Source organism: Gossypium hirsutum, chromosome D13, assembly GCF_007990345.1.
Source record: "Gossypium hirsutum isolate 1008001.06 chromosome D13, Gossypium_hirsutum_v2.1, whole genome shotgun sequence".
NCBI classification, from domain to species: Eukaryota; Viridiplantae; Streptophyta; class Magnoliopsida; order Malvales; family Malvaceae; genus Gossypium; species Gossypium hirsutum.
The window spans coordinates 57,562,404-57,581,641 of record NC_053449.1 but is presented as its reverse complement, the minus strand read 5'-3'; the positions used below and the strand labels follow the sequence as shown (position 1 = coordinate 57,581,641).

The 19,238-nt window shown below is 31.5% G+C and overlaps 2 protein-coding genes across 2 annotated transcripts; one reads left to right on the top strand and one right to left on the bottom strand.

Moving 5' to 3' along the window:
• Positions 1–829: 829 nt before the first annotated feature.
• On the top strand, positions 830–13,708 carry LOC107918354 (protein transport protein Sec24-like CEF). Its single transcript, XM_016847889.2, has 25 exons — positions 830–994; positions 1,425–2,236; positions 2,969–3,190; positions 3,367–3,441; positions 3,556–3,654; positions 4,546–4,657; positions 4,981–5,108; positions 6,589–6,708; positions 7,367–7,447; positions 7,896–7,973; positions 8,165–8,257; positions 8,590–8,644; positions 9,201–9,277; positions 9,364–9,435; positions 9,570–9,653; positions 9,948–10,067; positions 10,166–10,234; positions 10,379–10,456; positions 10,581–10,719; positions 10,931–11,095; positions 11,332–11,483; positions 11,593–11,772; positions 12,493–12,581; positions 12,826–12,857; positions 13,324–13,708. The coding sequence occupies exons 2-25, from the start codon at positions 1,454–1,456 to the stop codon at positions 13,431–13,433; spliced, it is 3,213 nt and encodes a 1,070-aa protein (XP_016703378.1). The 5' UTR covers positions 830–994; positions 1,425–1,453; the 3' UTR covers positions 13,434–13,708.
• A 3,530-nt stretch (positions 13,709–17,238) lies between these two features.
• LOC107920022 (40S ribosomal protein S24-1) lies at positions 17,239–19,191 on the bottom strand. Its single transcript, XM_016849503.2, has 5 exons — positions 19,024–19,191; positions 18,605–18,646; positions 18,331–18,501; positions 17,618–17,704; positions 17,239–17,516 (listed from the first exon to the last, which is right to left on the bottom strand). The coding sequence occupies exons 1-5, from the start codon at positions 19,093–19,095 to the stop codon at positions 17,484–17,486; spliced, it is 405 nt and encodes a 134-aa protein (XP_016704992.1). The 5' UTR covers positions 19,096–19,191; the 3' UTR covers positions 17,239–17,483.
• Between the last annotated feature and the right edge of the window lie 47 nt (positions 19,192–19,238).

The following is a 19,238-nucleotide window of genomic DNA, read 5'->3' as shown; positions in this document are numbered from 1 at the left end:
AGGGACTAAATTTGACCAATTTGAAAAATATAAAAACTATTGATCATATTAAAATATTAAAAATATAATAACCATTATTCTTTCGACAAGTACATGATGGTGTAAAATACATTTATGTAATTATTGTCCTTGACTTGGATGAAATTCCCAACGTGAAGCTCGGGAATCAATTAAGTTTTACGAAAAAATCCAAAGAAAATTAAAGGAATAGTTATTTTCACCAAACATCCCGAAATCACGACCTTTATTTATTTTAGTTCTCAAACTTTAAATCATTATAATTACACCTTCAAATTTTGAATATTATATTAATAGAATCATCCCATTATTAAAATCATTATTTTAACCCTTAAATGAAACATCAACTCTTATGTCACATAATTTAATATGAAAAATTTAAAGAAAAATGAATATTGTGAAAATGGATGTTGTGAAAATATTGGTTTTGAGATTTCAAAGCTTTTACAAAAACTATCACTCACTTTTTTTAAATTTTCATTTTAAATTTCGTCACATAAGATTTTACTATAATTTAATAGTTAAATTAATGGTTTTAATAATGGAAGGACTTGATTGATATAACATCAATAGTTTGAAAATGTAATTAAAATGTTTTAAAGTTTAGTGATAGATTTAGAATGAGGGTCATAGTTTGGGGAGATATGGTGCAATTAACTCTTAAAGAAAAGCTTAAAAAAGTTACTAGTGACGTGGACATATAAATTCCCACGTGGGAAACTGTAAATTGTTGGAACACCTCCACTTTTCAAAATGACGTGGCACGATCCCTATGTATATATTTTCGTACGGACACTTTCAATCACTCCGAGAAAATACGAAAAACGCGCCTTTTGTTTCTGCAAAACATTTCGCCATTAAAATTTTCATCCCCAAATCCTAATCCATTTTTCTCAATTTTCTTTTTAAAACCCTAACCTGCATTTATCCAGATCCAAAACCTTAATCACCATTCTTTGGTCCTCTTTAATCTCAGGTTTTACTCTACATTTTTTCCTGTTTAATCATTTTCTCCTTTTCATTTGCATGTATTATGGATTATAATAAAATCAATTAAAACAATGCCTTTTAAGATTAATTACACGTATTAAATTTGAATGATAGAGCATGTTCTTTATTTGAAAATCTAGGAAGTATAGGAAAATGATGTTTGTTTCGTGTGATTGACGTAAAAATTCAGGTTTGATTAGATTGTCATGTTTATAATAATTGCATAAATAAGTTTGTAAAATTCTGTTTTTTTATTATTATTTTGATATAAGTTATGAATTGAGGTTTATCATGTTGAAGATTTTATTATAAATAAAAAGATGTAAAATGCATAAAGGAATTGATTATTGTTTTATGTATATTATTTATTATTTTGTTGATGCTTCGATTTGAATTCTTTTTTGTTTGGAAAAAAGGTTGAAAAGAGTGACAAAAAGGGAGGGAAATGGCAACTCCTATGCCATCGGGGGTACCAAGGCAACCCCCGCCTCAGACTCACAATCCAAATTTCCAGCAAAAACAAGAATCTTTACCAGATAATTTACAGAAGTGGAATCCAAATAAGCCATCTCCGTTGCCCGGTTCAGCCCCAACGCTTCCTCCATTAGTAAGACCACCACCAAGCTCTTCCACGTCGGCTCCTTCCCAGCCAAATTCCCGCCCTGGTGCACCACCTCCATTGGTGGTTCCTGGACCCAATGTTCCTCCAAATGTTGGTTCAGTTAGGCCATTTGGGCCACCAAGTGGACCGCCTTCGCCTTTTCGGTCACCAAGTGGACCGCCTTCGCCTTTTCGGTCACCAACTGGACCGCCTTCGCCTTTTGGGCCACCAAGTGGACCGCCTTCGCCTTTTCGGCCACCAAGTGGACCGCCTTCGCCTTTTGGGCCACCAAGTGGGCCGCCTTCGCCTTTTGGGACTAGACCACCTCCAGGGTCTTTACCTTCTTCAATGGGTGGTGGTCCTGTCATCAGTCCACGAGGTTCAAGTGCACCTGGACCTGGTGGTCGACCAGGTGCTTTTGGTAGTTCGATTAGAAACGGTCCACCTGTTGGGGTGCCTCCACCAATGATGGTGAGTGGTAGGTCTCCTGGCCCGGCTCCTAGTATGGGGCCTTTTGTTGGGAGTCCTCAGGCCAGTCATAAGCCAGGTCCTCCTACGCAATCTGCTCCGCCTTTTTCAGCACCTCTGGCTGCTCCTTTTGGGACTCAGACATGGGCACCTGGTCTGGTGAGCTTCTTATCATTGTTTGTATCAGTAACTTGCTGAGAGAATTAAAATCTAAGTTTTCTCTTATTCTCTGTTGGATGACTTAAAACATAGTCCACAGGAAGTAGGAATTTTATCTTTATGTCCTGCTGTTTGCCAAGAAGGTGTGTGTATGTGGCAAAAATGGATGCATAATAAAGGGAATATAGAAGTAGAAAAATGAGGATATATGACTTTCCATTTTTAAAATAGATGGTAGCAGAATATAGTTGCAGACCGACTCTTTAGGACAAAATATTATGGTACTGAGCAGTTTTGTGGTTTGATGAACATAAAATATACCCCAAGTAAATATTAGATAACTTCCAGAATCTTGGAAGGATACTTTATATTTCTGCCATATCAAGGCATCACTACTTGCCAGGGTTAATATCTATAATTGAATTGGCGGTGTTTTTTAAATTGCATAGCTGGTTATTGTTAAAGATAATGAAGTGGCATCTGACATTGTGTTAACATAAAAATATTCCAATATTAAACTTGGCTGAAAGCTTATAAGAGGTGCATATCATTAGTATGTAAGGTATCTTCTTCATAGTTTTACACTTTCTACTATCAACAAGTAGGTACTGCATTGATTATTCTTTTAACATCAAGATTTGTGGATGTTCTGATGGGAGTATTTGCTGTAAATAAAAGAGGCGTTTCTTCTTTAAGTTAAATTCTTCTTTTTTGTCCTCTGAATTTCTTTAGGTTGCTCCACCTACAGCAGCACCTAATGCTGCTGTTCAACCGCCTAGAATGTTCGGAATGCCACCACCACAACCAAACCAACCATTACCTGCCATTGATCAAAGTGGTGCTAGCCTGGAAGATGCACGTAAGATTAATTCAAATCAAATTCCAAGGCCCACTACAAGTTATTCTGTAATTCAGTATGACACTCGCCAAGGCAATCAAGCCAATATTCCTCCGGTATTGCACTGATCTCCCAGAAAGCATTAAGGTTTTATTATTATTGTTGTTGTTACAATTTGGTTGAGTAATCTTATTAGATTCCTCCCGTCCCTTTCTCCTTTCTGTAATTTTTGTTTCTTTTTTAAAAATCTATTGATGTTTTTCCATTATGGATACATTGTTTCCTTGAAAAGCCTGCTTCTTGTGATTACATTGTCAAGGACACTGGAAACTGCAGCCCACGCTATATGAGATGCACAATCCATCAGGTTACAGTCAAACTTCTGATATTGAATTGCTGACAATTAATTTCTTCTTTTAATAAGAATGTTTGATGCCACTATTTTTATCACTAATTTGGATATCCTTTGTTATGTTGACAGATTCCTTGTACTGCAGACCTTTTAACCAATTGTGGCATGGAATTAGCCTTAATGGTTCAGCCTCTGGCCCCTCTTCACCCATCTGAAGAGCCCATTCCGGTATTTCATTATTTCTTCTGAAATTTTATGTGCTATGTCTGGTATTTTCTGTAGCTCAGGTTTTTTTTTTATTCATTCTTCAGAGGATTAAATAGAAAGCCATTATTTATTTCTCTTATGAAAAGTTTCATGGCACAAATACCATACACAAAATTTCTCACGAACAACTAGGGACTGTTGAATTAAGTTAAAAGACCTCCCATCTCATCAATTATTGAAAATTTATTTATGCAGTGAATTTTGGTACTTGTGCATGACAGGACCTCCACATTGTTCTCTGGAAGGACTTCTTGCCTTTTAGGCTATTTGTGTTTGTATATACTTGCATGTTGGTTGTTGACTTGTCTCATGGGTGATTTTATCTCCACCTTTCTTGTTTGCCATGAAAGCTTTTATCCTAAAGTCTTACCTAACCTCAAATCTTACAATGAAACTCTCTTCCACTCAACAGGGGTTGCAGATTTGTCTCCTTTTTGTTAATTAAATATCTAATGTTCTTGTAGCTAGGGATTTGATTAAATTACATAATTAGTGAAAGTGAAAACTATGAGGTTTGCTCTAGATTTGAATAAATTACATAATGGGAAAGAAAGTAGTCAAAACAAATTTTATTTTCTTTGATAAAAAATGGTTCTCAAGAAACTGATTTCAGCTGTAGCAAAAGCTACCTTGTCAGACTAGGGTCTTGAAAAGTATGTTTTTCTGCAATATGATACTTGGTACCAAGATGCAAAATTTCAGTGCAATTTGTTGGAAACTTAAAGAAAAGAAGAGTTTATGATTGGTAACTAGGGGACAGATTTGGATCACCTCCGAGTTTAATACAGTTTTGAATAAAGTAATAGCTGAAAACATACATATAAATATTTATCGAAGCTTTCTTTATTATAGGTTGTGGATTTTGGTGAAGGTGGTCCAATTCGATGCTCCCGTTGCAAAGGCTACATAAACCCTTTCATGAGGTTTACTGATCATGGCAGGCAGTTCATCTGCAACTTTTGTGGTCAGTATGGAATGTTGCTGTTGTTTTGTTCTTTGGTCAAGATATTGTAGTTCTTGGAACATATTGCATTCTAAAGTTATCAATAATAACCTCAAAGAATCTTTGGTCAGTACGAATCTTTTGTTGTTATTGGCAATAGGGAGATTGATTTTGTAAAGAATCTTGTTATGTACAGATATCAATAATAACCTCAAAACCCTTTTACACACACGCACATGTTAAGATTACTCCTATGTCGATTTTGCTCTCTTATCCCTGCTGTGATTGTTTTTGAGAATTGAACTTCAGGATTTTGCTTTTAACATTTCCTTATTTTATTCCAGGGTGTGTTGGTTCCACTCCCCATGAGTATCAGTGCAATCTAGGTCCTGATGGTAGGCGTAGAGATGCTGATGAGAGACCTGAGCTATGTAGGGGCACTGTTGAATTTGTTGCCACGAAGGATTATATGGTTAGTTAATTAAATTTGCTGGCTCTACAGTACCAGAAATTAAATGCTCCATTTGGTTTAAGGAAATAGATGTCATTTTTGTTTTTGTTTTTTTGAAAATTGGAAACGCTGAAGAAAGTGTGTTTGATTGAAAAAATTTAAAAATGATTTTATGAAAAATGAACATATATAAAGATTTAAAAAAAAATAAAAGTTTTTTTCGTTTAAAACTGAAAAAGTTCAAAATAAGGGTTTTTGACTTTAAATTTTAAATAATGAATAAGCCTTGGTTCAAACCCATGTAATTTTTTTTCTTTTTTTACAGAAATTACTAAACATCTAATCTCTTGCCTCGGTTTGAAGTTTCTTTAAAAGGGTTAATATGCAAATTTCCCACTATACTTTAAGTGGAAATTGAAAATTGCCACTATACTTTGCTTTGATTGATATTTGCCATTGGTCTTATGAAATAGAGACAAATTTACCACATGTTAGAATTTTGCCACTAAAGTTAAATTTTTTACTGAATTTTGTTATTCAATTTTAATTTAAAATAATTTGAAGACAAAATTTAATAAATTATAAATTTTTTTATATTTTTCTTTAATATTTAACAACAATAAGTTAATTAATATAATATTATAATTTAATAAAATGTTATTTTATAAAAATAAGCTTAATTTTCTTTTATGATATTGTATTTTTATTTTTCAAGCTTTTTATTTCATTAAATATAAATTCTAATTTAATTTATTAATTTTTTATCAAATTATGTTTTCAAATCATCAAAATTAATATTGAGGGGTGAATTTAATTAAAAATCAAAGTTGGTGGCAAAATTTATTAAGATTCAAAGCATAGTAGTATAATTTAATCACATAAGAGTTGAATAGAAAATTTACTTATATTTTCAAAATATAATGGCAAATATCAATGACAACAAAGTATAGTGGCAAATTTCAATATTCACCTAAAGTATGATGACAGATTTGCACTTTAACCCTTATTTAAAATTTTATACTTTCATATTTTTATCATTAAAAATAATTTTTTATTTCTATTTACCAAATGAGTTTTTTAATTTTCAAAAAATATAAAATAAAAATTACTTTTAAAGATAAAAACAGAAAATATTGTCAGAAACCAAGCGGGAGTTTCATTTTCTTTTTCAAGTTCAGTTAGCATTTCTCAACCGTTTAAGAGTAGAACAAAAGATCTATTCCCTGTCAACATGAATTTTCGCTCCATGAAATATCTATTTTACTTTTCACTCATGTTACTTGATCCTGCGATGGTGTCCATTACCTCTCAACATGCTGGTATGGTTTTCAAAAGCCTTTCTTTTTAGCTATTGGTTTTGTGTATAGCCTCTCTATGGTTGTAACATTTACTACTTAATTTGTGTTTATAACAACATCGCCTTGTTTCTCATACTTCTCCTATTCAATTTTTCTGGCTCTTCAACAATGTAATTCTCTATTACATTTATCATAATTGTCAGATGCGAGATCCAATGCCTGCTGTGTATTTCTTTCTCATCGATGTTTCCATGAATGCAATACAGACTGGTGCAACTGCTGCAGCATGTGCTGCAATCAGCCAAGTCATTGCAGACCTTCCAGTGAGTTTTTAGTCGTGTTTATTTATGTGATTGTATTTGTTCTGGGTATCCAGTTGGCTTTCATAAACTTACTTAAGGTCTTAGAACTGTGCTAACAGTCTTAAAATTGTGGAGTTACCATCTTCAATGATGAACTCTTAGTAATTGGGATTATGCGCCTTAATTTATTTTCTAAGAATCAAGTGATGTCTCATTTTGGCATCCCTGCTGCAATATGGCAACCACAACGGACATTGATGTAGGACAACTGGACAAGTAACTCAATACTATTTTCTGAGATCTTAATAATTTAATAATCAAAAGTCTCCGTAGACTATTAACCTTAGGTATTTAGAACTGAACTAATAAAACATGAAGTAGTAATTAACCTTCAAACTTTCTAATTTCTAGGGTATTTCTAAAATAAAAATTAATATAAAATAATGTAAATGACCTAAAAAAGCCTAAATAAACATAAATTTTATCTTCAACTTATACATTATAAAATACATCCTTTTCTTCTTAATGTTCATAAACTAATATAGGTCTAAATTGAGAATGCAAAATATATTGCTTATATTTATTTGTTTTGTTAGTTATTTGGTATTTATAAGATCTATCTGTGTTTATTCAGTGTGAAGACGGGATACCTATTGTTTTGATGTTTCTATTATTGCAGGAAGGTCCTCGGACAATGTTGGGAATTGCAACATTTGACTCAACTGTTCATTTTTATAATTTGAAACGTGTACTGCATCAGGTAATACTTAGTTTTAGTTGCATTAAGTTCTTTCAAAGGGAATTAGTGTTTTTTGTTCCTTTTTATTAAGAATTTTTTATGGAATTGACAATTACTTTCAAGTTTCAACCTCTCAGATTCTATTTTCTTCCTTCTTTTCCCTAAATTTTAAATGAGATATATCTGCATTTTCCTGCTGAATAAAATTTAAAATAAGCATGTTTATTTTTAATATTTCTAGATGAATGGTAGCACATGGAAGAGATAGGTAGGACCACTGATTACTGCATTTCCTTTGTGATCTACATAATTTCAGCCTGGAGGAGTTTGTAGCAGAATTTCTTTACTATATTTGGATTGGTTTCCGTCTCTTCACCTTGGATTGTTATGCTTTGTTGCTTTGACAAATATTTTACCTATACACTCTTAACAAGTCTCAGGTTAATTTAACTTTCAACTTACACTGCAGCCACTGATGCTAATTGTTCCAGATGTGCAAGATGTTTATATTCCTCTTGAAACTGATGTTGTTGTTCAGCTTTCGGAGGTTGGTTTTTCATCTTTATATTTCCAACACACAACACACTCACACAGAGGCTGTGATGTTTGTTTGGCTTTGTTTGTGCCTTTAAAGCATGAGACAAAAATGAACTATTTTTAAGTTGATTGATTTTTCGTCTAGAGTTGCATTCAGTAAAGCTATTTATTAACATTTTACCATTGGGAATTTGGGTTTAGTGTCGTAAACATATACAGAAATTGCTGGAAAGCATTCCAACCATGTTTCAGGACAACAGCACTGCTGAATCAGCTTTTGTTGCGGCAATCAAGGTATTCTCTTGATAAAGCAGGTCTTTTTCTTCCTCGATAAATTTTACATGTTCATGCAAATCAGTTTGAGAGCATTGCAGAAGTTTTCTTTCCCTTTACTACACTTTTCTTTAAGCATTTCTAAAGCAGCCCAAAGATGCCATATTTTTTTCCTTAAAATGGGTTTTATGCTTTCATATTATGATATTCTAATCACAATTGACTTTATAATGACTCATTACATTCTGTTTAACTTTGCTGTTGCTTTGCTTGTAAATATTAGCCAACTGTTGGAAATGCAAGAATTCATTGATTTAGTTTTAGACATTTTATACTATTCCATTCTATTTCAGGCTGCTTTCTTGGCAATTAAGAGTTCTGGAGGGAAGCTTTTGGTATTTCAATCAGGCAAGCCTATATGTTTTATATTTGTATGAATAAGCCTATTTGAGTGTATACTATAAATGTTTAAATCAATGGTTTACATTGTCAGATAAGGGTACTGAAAAGAATAATTTGAATCAGACATTATCAACATAAATCTTTTAAAGATAAACCAGAAGATTATTTCACTAGATATTCTTTTCCTTTTAAGATGAATGCTCTGTTCTTTGTTTTCTTATGAAGTGGGTTGATTGAAATTGTTTTGGTGTATTTTTTTTTTAACCTGGTCTATTTTGGAATAAAAATAAATAGGAATTTAAGGGTCCTCAATACAAAAAAATGGCTTTATTTTCCTTTTATAGATTTGGTTTTCCAGTTGTAATTACTGTGAGAGGCTCTTTATTTTATTGTTCTTTACATTTTTGAAATGGATTTCTCTTTGCATATAACTTCACTGTACTTCTAAATTTCATTTTGAATATGGGGATTGATTGCAGTAACTAGATACTGATATTCAGTATTTCAAAGTTGTTTGATGCATTTGAATGAAAGAGATTTCTAATGATTGTACCATACGCAGTCCTACCATCAGTTGGCATGATTGCACTTTCTGCACGAGATGCTGAAGGAAGAGATAATACTTCTGCAGGAGAAAAGGTAACGGCAATTGAACTCTATATCCTCTTCTGATTTATGAATCTAGTGGTTTTAAATGAACTGTTATGCTATTTTCTGGATTTTAGGAGCCTCATAAACCACTCCAACCAGCAGACAAAACTTTAAAGACAATGGCAATTGAATTTGCAGAGTGCCAGGTGAACTTGTCAATAATTTCTTTTCTATCAGTACCCCATGATTCACAGATAATAGGAAATTCAGCCTCTTGGCATTCAGTCGTTGCTACAAAGAAGTTATATTAGCAAATTGTTTGTATTCCAACATGTGCCAGGTCTGCGTGGATGTATTTATCACTACCCAGACTTACGTAGACATTGCTTCCATTTCTGTTATCCCAGGAACTACAGGAGGGCAGGTAATGTTGAATGTCTAATTCTTATGTTCTATTGTCTAATAATAGGTTGCAAATTATTAGCTCTTGCATTGGAGCTTGCCAAATAAAACATGTGAAATGAATTGGTAAGATTAATTCAAAAATTGAGACAATGAAGTTTGATAATAAACTTTTATGTTGCTTCATTTTTCTTTGGGCATTTGCAAAAATTGCCTTTGGCACAAAAGCTTTCTCCTGCCCCATTTCACTTATTTTCTTGTTTTCCTTGCTTTTCATTTACTTCTCTTTCATTCACTTTGTTTCACTCTTTTTCAGGTTTATTACTATTATCCTTTCTCATCCATATCTGATCCGGTAAAACTTTACAATGATCTTAGATGGAATATTACAAGGCCTCAAGGTTTTGAGGCAGTGATGCGTGTGAGATGCAGCCAGGTATTACTCTTGGAGGCCAAAACCTGCTATGATGTTATCCGTTCCATGTTCAGAAGATGCTTTATGCTGGGATGTTTATTTTGTTTTCATTCCTGTAGGGCATTGATGTGAAAGAATACCATGGGAACTTTTGCAAACGCATTCCGACAGATGTTGACCTACCAGGGGTCTGTCCACTTTTCAATTGATTTTTATTGGTGTTGTCCTCAATGAAGATTGACCTTGTTTGACTAACTGATTTAGAGATTGCTAGAGAGTTAATTTCTAGGTTTTATGTTTCTTTTTTTCTTACTCTGCTTGTCTTTATGCAGATAGACTCTGACAAAGCTATAGTGGTAACTTTGAAACATGATGATAAACTGCAGGATGGATCAGAGTGTGCTTTTCAGGTAGCATCTACTTTCCTTGCTGGGGTATCAATAACTTGGATCATGATGTCTTCCATTCACACTATCTTTATTGTTGAATGAAAATTTTCTTATGCTCTAACTCTACCATTCTTTCTTTATCAAGTGTGCTCTTCTTTATACCACTGTGTATGGCCAAAGAAGAATCCGAGTTTCAACTTTGTCTTTGCCATGCACAAGAAACATTACTAACTTGTTCCGAGCAACTGACTTAGATGCACAATTTGTATGTTCTTTAAAGCAAGGTAAATTGCACCATCTTCCTTGCTTTGACTTGGTTTATTCAGTACGACATTTTTGCCCTTCACAATAGGTTTTCATCAAGGATCTGAGGCTTTAATACTGAAAATTATGGCTCCATTGTTATTGTTGTTATTCCCTGGAATCTGCTACTAAAAATCAAAATAAAGAAGACCAACTTTATGTGCTTTTTCTTCATTTTGCTTTTGCTTTCAGTTGCAAATGAAATACCTTTTACTCCACTCTTGCAAATACGGGAACAAGTGACAAACATTTGCATCAATAAATTGCTCGCATACCGTAAATTTTGCATCACAGCAACATCCTCTGGGCAGTTTATTCTTCCTGAAGCACTAAAGCTGTTGCCTCTATACACTCTTGGTAAATTCCAATCTACATATTAATTTATTCTGATCTATACTGTCTTGTAACTGTCATTGTGCCTAAAGTTGGATCCTCTTGATTTTTAGAATTTTTTTTTATCCTTCAAAATGCATGTTTGAGAGAGGTGGATTTTAGAGCTGCCAAATCATGCTTTGCACTCAATACTTTCAGTTGGATTACCTTTTAAGACTGAGGACAGATAATCCTTTTCTTCTTTTACTAATTCTTTTCAGCACTAACTAAAAGTACTGGACTGCAAACTGATGCGAGAGTAGATGATCGGTCTTTCTGGATCAATTATGTTTCCCACATTTCTACTCCTTCAGCAGTTTGTCTAGTGCTCCCTCAGATGATTGCAGTTCACAACCTTGATCTCGATAAAGAGGTCTGCCTTTCTTGCATTCTTCTATTATTATTTCTTTGGGGTTTTGGAGGGTTCCTTTTTGCAAAAGGATCCTTGACATAATCCCTATGCTTGTTTTGCTTGTTGACAGGAAGAGAATGGATCTGCAATTCCTCCAATACTTCCTCTTTCCAGTGAATTTGTGAGTGAGGAGGGCATTTATCTTCTTGAAAATGGTGTTAATGGCTTAATATACATTGGGAGCTTGGTGGATTCAAATATAGTGCGACAACTATTTGGCTTTTCTACAGTTGAAGAAACACCTAGCCAGGTAATTATTTTTTAATGATCTAAACATATGATGATATTATCAAGATTGAAAAAAAAAAAGGGGTTGCATTTTACTAATTTTATAAACAAAATTATGCAGTTGGAACAGTTTGAAAATTTCTTTTCCTAATATAAAATGTGCTAAGTTTTCAAGAAAAAGGAACTGAGCTCATTTTGTTATTTATGTCCGTATATAAGATTTCTATTATTTGAGTTGCCATATGACATATTAGATAGAAACACAGTATCTCAAAATTCTGAATCCCCAACCCTTGGTTTTGGGACATAATTAGATTTGTTTTCTACCATAAAATTGCCTACTCTATTAGACTCGATTCTAATGATTTTAAAGACTCTCATGTGATCTCTGTTTGGCATCTTTATTTGGGTACTGTGCATTTTGTATTTTAGGTGATCAATGGTATGAGATTCTTCTGATAACTTTAAGTGGAAATTTTAATCATTGTAGCTAAAAGCTATATTATTTGGACTAGATATGAGCATTGGGTATGAGTATGTATATATTCAATTTTTCCATGTTTTAAAAAAAAAAAGTATTTAAAAGATCTTATTTTATTTACCGGGTACTTAATTAAGAGTCATAGCAACATAACTAAGCGGTTCTCTCTAACTTGTGCTTATTAGGATTGTACAGTAAGAGGTGTTAAAAAAGCGCAATTGCCAACTTGGCATTTTTTTATCTAATAATTCCTTTCCACAGTTTGCACTGCAGCAATATGATAATCCATTATCCAAGAAGCTAAATGATGTGGTCAACGAAATAAGGCACCAACGTTGCTCCTATCTCCGGTATGATTTGAGTTGTTTTTGGTAGCTTTGCTTATTTAACAAATTATATTTCCCTCCAGCAGTGAAATTTTTAAGCTACGCAAACGAGATTGACAAGATATCTTAATTTCTCTTGCAAAATTTTTTAAAAAAAATTCACTTTCAGAAAGATGAACTTTTCTTACTTTTCTTACTGTTTTTGTCATTGATAATATTAGGTATAATTTTGTGTGATATTTGTTTATTATTTTCCCGGCTTGTGCAGATGGACTTTGTGCAGAAAAGGAGATGCATCAGGTATGTATAGTTTGTGTTAATTCCGTGACTAATTTTTTCAACGTTCTTTGTCTAAATTAGGGGTATAGTCAAACTCGGCTTAGCTGCAAAAAGCTCGAGCTTGACTCAAATTTTGAGGTTCAAAATTCAATTCAAAATAAAAATCAAACTATTTAAGCTCGCTTGATTAAGCTCTTTTTCTTAGTAAAAACTGAGCTTAATTTCATTTCAACCTTGACCGCTTATGCGTGAGTTGGGGTTCAAATTTAGATTTTCAATATTAGAATACTCACAATTTAGCTAACTTAATGGCTAAAGTTGTTCAAGCATGAAGTCGACACTGATTGAACCGAATTCAAGCTTATTTTGAACTGAAGCCGAGTAGCTTAAGTCTTAAGAGACCCATGCTGCAAAATTTTGAAGAACAGTTTCAAGAGAGAATTAAACTGTAACTTTGCTTTTGTTTTGTTGAATGCATTTTTGGCAGGAGCATTGTTCTTCTCGTATTTGGTTGAAGACGCGACTCCAAAAGACGGTCCTTCATATTCTGAGTTTCTAGCACATCTCCATCGGAGCATTCAAGCAAAACTGTCTTAAGATCTTTCTCTTGTGTTAACAGAAAAAATCCAATCGAAGCTGCAGAGGCCAAAGATGAAACTCAAAAGATATTTTTTCCCCTCTGGAATCCAACACTATAGATATTATACTGAAAGATAACTGCGACATTTTTTCTTTATTTTTTCATGAGGAAAGGATTAATGCTTAGTGGCAGAACCAATGCCAACTTTTACTTTTGTTTATTTTTCTTCATTTTTACATTAATCTTTATTTTTTTTCATCAACATTCTTTTTTTATGACCTTTTTCTTTATATTTTCTGCCTCAAATCTCTTTTTTCCCTTCAATTTTTGGCAGTTCTCTCTTTTCTTTTCTCTTCCTTTCTCCTACCCTTCACCCTTTTTTTTTTCAATTACAAGTACTGCCAAGCTCAAATCACTGCTTTATAAAGGCTTACGGTGATAATAGTAGGGTGTTATTTGAAAGAAAAATTTGGGTAAATTATACAAATGGTCACTCAATTATGCCCACATTTTTGTTTTAGTCACCTAACTTTAAAATTTTTCAATTTATGCATTAATGTTTGAATTCGTTTCTGTTTTGGTTACTCGTAATTAAATCGATAATGAAAAATTCTTTTTAATAACACATTTAGTCAACAATACTTACATGTTCTATCAATTTGATCCTAATTTTAAATAATTTAATAAATTTCATCCTTCACTTTTACAAATTCTATCAGTTCATCCTTCCTAATCAAAGTTTTTAACTTTTGAACCACGTCTATAAATTTGTAAAGCTTAAAAAAAAAAAAAAACTCATTTAATTGATGCACGGACTTGGTTGTATTTATCAATTTTAATATATTAAATATATTTTATGGTTTTATATAAATTTTATAATTATATTATAATTAAGTTTAAATCATTTTGTATATTTTGTAACTCAATATCTTATTTGATAAAATTGATGTCTTGAATCATTATTATACGTATATAGTATATATAATTTTCTAGATTAAACATATATGAAAGTGTTTATAAAATTTATTAACGTTTTATTTATGAAATCTATTTGCAATAAACATTTTATTTTTTAAAAAAAAGGTGTTTCTAAATTTTTTTTAGAAACCTATTTTAATTTTTTAAAGTTTAACTTTTATTAATCTATTTTCAAAATATTTAGTTTACATGGTCTAAATTTTAAATTCAAGTATGGTATTTTAAAAAAAATTAAATTATTTTAAATTTACTAATAGTTGAATGGCTATCAGTGTAATTTATCTTTAAAGAAAAACTCAAAAACTAACATTTATAAATTATAAAATGATTAAATATATTTTAATTGATACACATATTTAGCATGTGCATTACATGAGTATATTTTATTGCACAAGATATAAAAATGTGTCTTTGTTTTCGTGGAATGTCCCTTGTATTGCTTACCAATCATATATTTGTTAGGTTAAGGAACAAGACAATTAATATATAAAATTTTAAGTTTGAGTATTGTAAATTAGAAAAAAAATTTTGTTGAGTTACTTTGGTATCAATATAGAACCTCTTACCATTTGTTTTATTGGAAATTTTTTTTGGGGGGGGGCGGGGAGTGTTTATAAATTTATAGATGTGAAATGTCTAAGCTGAAAGCTTTGATTAGGAAGTTTGAGAATTAAATTGATAGAATTTGTAAATCTAAAATGTTAAATTTATTGAATTATTTAGAATTAGGATCAAATCGTAGAATATATAAGGATTGAAAGCTAAATGTGTTATTATACTAGTTAGAAAAAGGCTTTCCGTTATCAATTTAACCGTGGGTGACCAATAATGAATTAACCCGTTAATACCTAAATTAAAAATTTTTAAAATTGAGTGACCAAAACAGAAATACGAACATAGTTGGATGACCATTTGTAAAGTTTACCCTTAAAATTATAGAAGAATAATAATATTTAAAGTATATGATATAAAAATATATTATACATCATTAGATTTATAGAAATATAAAATATATATTAGAATTAAATAAAAGTTATCTATTTGTCCATTTTTTTTATTAGAATAATAAAAGTTATATATCATCCTCACTTGTATTTTTTTTTTGGTAGAAAAAGACAGCATTAAGCTATTATAATAGATAAACCACAACTAAGAGGAGTTAGACCCGTAACGATCTCTTTCCAACAATCTTATAACCAATGCTGGTGGTGCTCTAAATAAACGTATCAAAGAACTTCCTATATTAATACATTTGGTCATGTGATTTGCAACACCATTAAGATTTCTCGGGATATGCCGGATACGAACCTCCCATTTTCGACGCAGTACCTGATGTAGTAGTCGTAACTCCACTAAAATACTCCTAGCTCCTCCACTAGATAACAATAATTTAAACAACAATGCATTATCGCACTCAACTTTAACTTTCCTAAACCCTTTATCCCAAGCTAAAAATAATCATTCTAACATCGCTCTTGTTTCAACTTTAAAGATTGATTCATTGTCAAAACTCATTGTATAGCCCCATAACCAAATCGCATTAGAATATCTGAGAACACCATCAATAAAAACTCATTCCTCAAAACTCGACACAACCCCATCGGAATTGAATTTAATTCAACCCGTTTCAAGAGGAGTCCAACCTGAAATGGTCCACATGGTCCCCAAAGATTTCATTGCTAGTAATGAATAAATAGATACTCGGTTACTTAAAATAAATAAATATATTTTTAGAATTTTAAAAGCTTCGATAGAAATAAAAAATTTTCTTCCAAATCATTTATTAAAACATATTGTGAAAGAACAAAATAATAGTATTCTATGTTATTAGAATATTTCATTTATTTAAAACACTTTTTTAACGAGAGAAAAAGAGTTTGAGTTAATAAAATTCGAAATTAGTAAAATTTCAAATTAATAAGATCTTTCGCCACTAATTCTTTAATTTGATGGACATTTTATTTGATATAATGATGATTTGTATTTAAATTACTTTTAAAATAAATAAACACTTGACAAATAAGTCACAACTAGAGCTCGACTTAAGCATATTTAATTGCTTTATCTAATACACATCTTGATATAAGGGTAAATATCTTTTACTGTTAAGATTTGATGTAAAATACATGATCTAGTTATAGTTTGAAAAAATATGCACTTATTTTCCTTTTAAGTTTGAAGAGATATTTTATTATTATTTCACTTACAAATCAAATGAGATTACTTAAAGTTGAAATAAATAAAAAAAGATAATTATATTCTTTTTATATTTATTATCTATCATTTATTTTATTTTTTAAAAAATTATTTTTACTTAAAATTAATTAATTATCATTATTTAGAAAGTTTTGATGAAAAAATATTAAATATAAAAGAAAAAAAATCCTCTCAAAGTAAATATATATATGAATATATATATTAAAATATTTAACATGTATTAAAATAAACTAACATATAATAAAAGATTATATTCAAGATACTAGAATGCTATGTAATTTATAATTAATTCAATGATAATTAAAATAATTTTAATATTGATTAAATTATTATTTTGAAAATTATTAATGAAAAAACTAAACATAACAAAAAAATAAATAAAAGGATAAATAATTAATAAAGGATAAATTATTTTTTCATTTAAAAATTAAAAAATAAATAAGAGAAAATTTTTCACCATAAGTGTAAATGATTTTTTTTTTTAATCAATGTTAGAATTTGAAAAATTTTCCTCCAGTTAAAATACAATTTACGATACTTCAAATATAAGAGAATAATTTAAAAATAATATTTATGTGGTGTACATAGTCATACTGCAACTTGAAACCTACTCATTTAATAAAATCATAATAAATTATTTATTTTCTATATTATTGGAAATAAAACTGCATAACACTAAAATATTTCAAAATAGGATAATCAGATACTATAAGTAGCGTATAACTAAATAATCAAATAACACCAAACTCAGTTTCCAAAAATATAGGTTCAAGAACACCTAAAAACTTCAGACTACTTATGCATCGCTCTCGAGAAACATCGGCTTTAAGATAAGCGCGATCCTCGCCTTTTTCCGTTCCGGGCATCTTACCTCACTTCTTCTTCGCTGATTCACTGGCCTTGGTCTATTCATCAAGCAAAATGGTCAAAGGATTCAGTCTCACAGAAGTGTTTAAAAACAGGAAGCAGTTCAAGTAGGCCATCAAGAAAGAAGAATTAGTCTTACCTTCTTTACTCCCCGGATCTTCTTAGCCCTGTTCTTCCGTTCCTTCATTTGCTTCCTTGATTTCTCCACCTTCTTATCGAGTCCGTTCTGAAATTGCAATGTAAATAATTAGCGTCTTACATCACTTCCAGCATATCCGGACCCAAGATATGTCATTGCAAATGAAACTTGTAACTAACAATGGAAGGAAAAATAGCATGCAATAGGGAATTATATCGCTCTGACTCTTCATTTTTTTTCCTTCAAAGAGTACCCGTGTTTTGACACCCTCAATGTGACTATAGATATGATTCAGTTCTCTCAAAATATACGAAAAACTAAATATTTTGAGCATTTCCACAACCCACCATCAATTCAGATAGATAGGGAACCAAAAGCAGAAGTGAATGCAATAGAACTGAAAAGGTTAAGTTACATGCCTTTTAGAGTTATTAACTGCTATGTTACTTGGACTCCCGTGGGAGTGTCAATTACGAATAAGTGTCTGACACGACTATGTTCAAATTTTTAATATTTTTATATATTTAGAAAATCCTTGAAAGGTCGTAACCTTAAAATCATATGTGGATATGAGTCGGATACCAGTACTTCAAGAAAAATGAAAAATATTATCAACAAAGGACTTCAACATTCTACGAATTAGACAATCACATCATACCAAGCAAAGCTAGCAAAATCCAGAGAAAACGTATAGAAACAACATAGAAGATTACCCTGATCAGCCTGTATTTGGGCTCGTACTTCTTTGCACTCTCGACAGAATCATAAATCAAACCAAATCCAGTAGATTTGCCACCGCCAAAATGAGTCCTGAACTTGAACACAAAGATCGAATTTGGGTCCTTCACCTCATACATCCTAGAAAGCTTCTCCTTCAGCTCCGCCTAACAATCCGACATCAACAAATCAAAATACATGTAAACACAACCTCTCCAAGTTTACCAGCAGTTCAAAAATACACAACAAATGAAGAACATTAAAATTTACCTTGGCAACATTGGGCCTCCCTGGATGCAAAACATCAATGACCTACAAAAAAAAAACAATTAAATTAAGTCAAATAATTAAAAACCAATAGCTATATTGCTTGAACTTAATATTATCTGGACATATTATGAGAGTATGATCCTCCAATACATGAAATTTAAAAAAAAATCTCATGTCTCTGAATGATCATATTTGATTTTCAGTTTCTCAAAAAAAAAAATCCTAAATCAATCATCTTACTTGCAATCTAATAATAAAACCCTAAACAATTATTTCTCCTTTTTTTTCAATTTTCTTTCATTAATTAGATCTACAGCTCACACTAAATCCCATATAAGACTTAAATTCTAAAATTGGCCCATGTCTGATTACCGAGAAAATTAAAGGAGAATGAATGAAAAAGAGGAAATGGAACTAACAAATTGTTTCCTGGAAAGGAGCCTGTTGGTCATGAACTTCCTTGTCCTGATCGTCACCGCCTTGTCCGCCATCGCAAAACAAACAATCTTCCTTTTTCCTTTCCTCTTTTGGTTTCGGGTGCAGCTTTAAAATCAGCAGCAAAAGCTCGAAGTGAAAGAATACGCAAGTGGCATCTAACTTTTTAATAGCATTGATTGGGGGATTAGGGTTTCTT

Excerpts from the sequence above, each read along its gene's own strand:
- LOC107918354 (XM_016847889.2), top strand. The coding sequence starts at position 1,454 with ATGGCAACTCCTATGCCATCGGGGGTACCAAGGCAACCCCCGCCTCAG. Across the intron at positions 3,655-4,545 it reads CATCTGAAGAGCCCATTCCG|GTTGTGGATTTTGGTGAAGG; the intron begins GTATTTCATTAT and ends TCTTTATTATAG. Across the intron at positions 11,484-11,592 it reads ACCTTGATCTCGATAAAGAG|GAAGAGAATGGATCTGCAAT; the intron begins GTCTGCCTTTCT and ends GCTTGTTGACAG.
- LOC107920022 (XM_016849503.2), bottom strand. The coding sequence starts at position 19,095 with ATGGCGGACAAGGCGGTGACGATCAGGACAAGGAAGTTCATGACCAAC. Across the intron at positions 18,647-19,023 it reads TCCTTTCCAGGAAACAATTT|GTCATTGATGTTTTGCATCC; the intron begins GTTAGTTCCATT and ends TTTTTTTTGTAG. Across the intron at positions 17,517-17,617 it reads AGATCCGGGGAGTAAAGAAG|ACCAAGGCCAGTGAATCAGC; the intron begins GTAAGACTAATT and ends CTTGATGAATAG.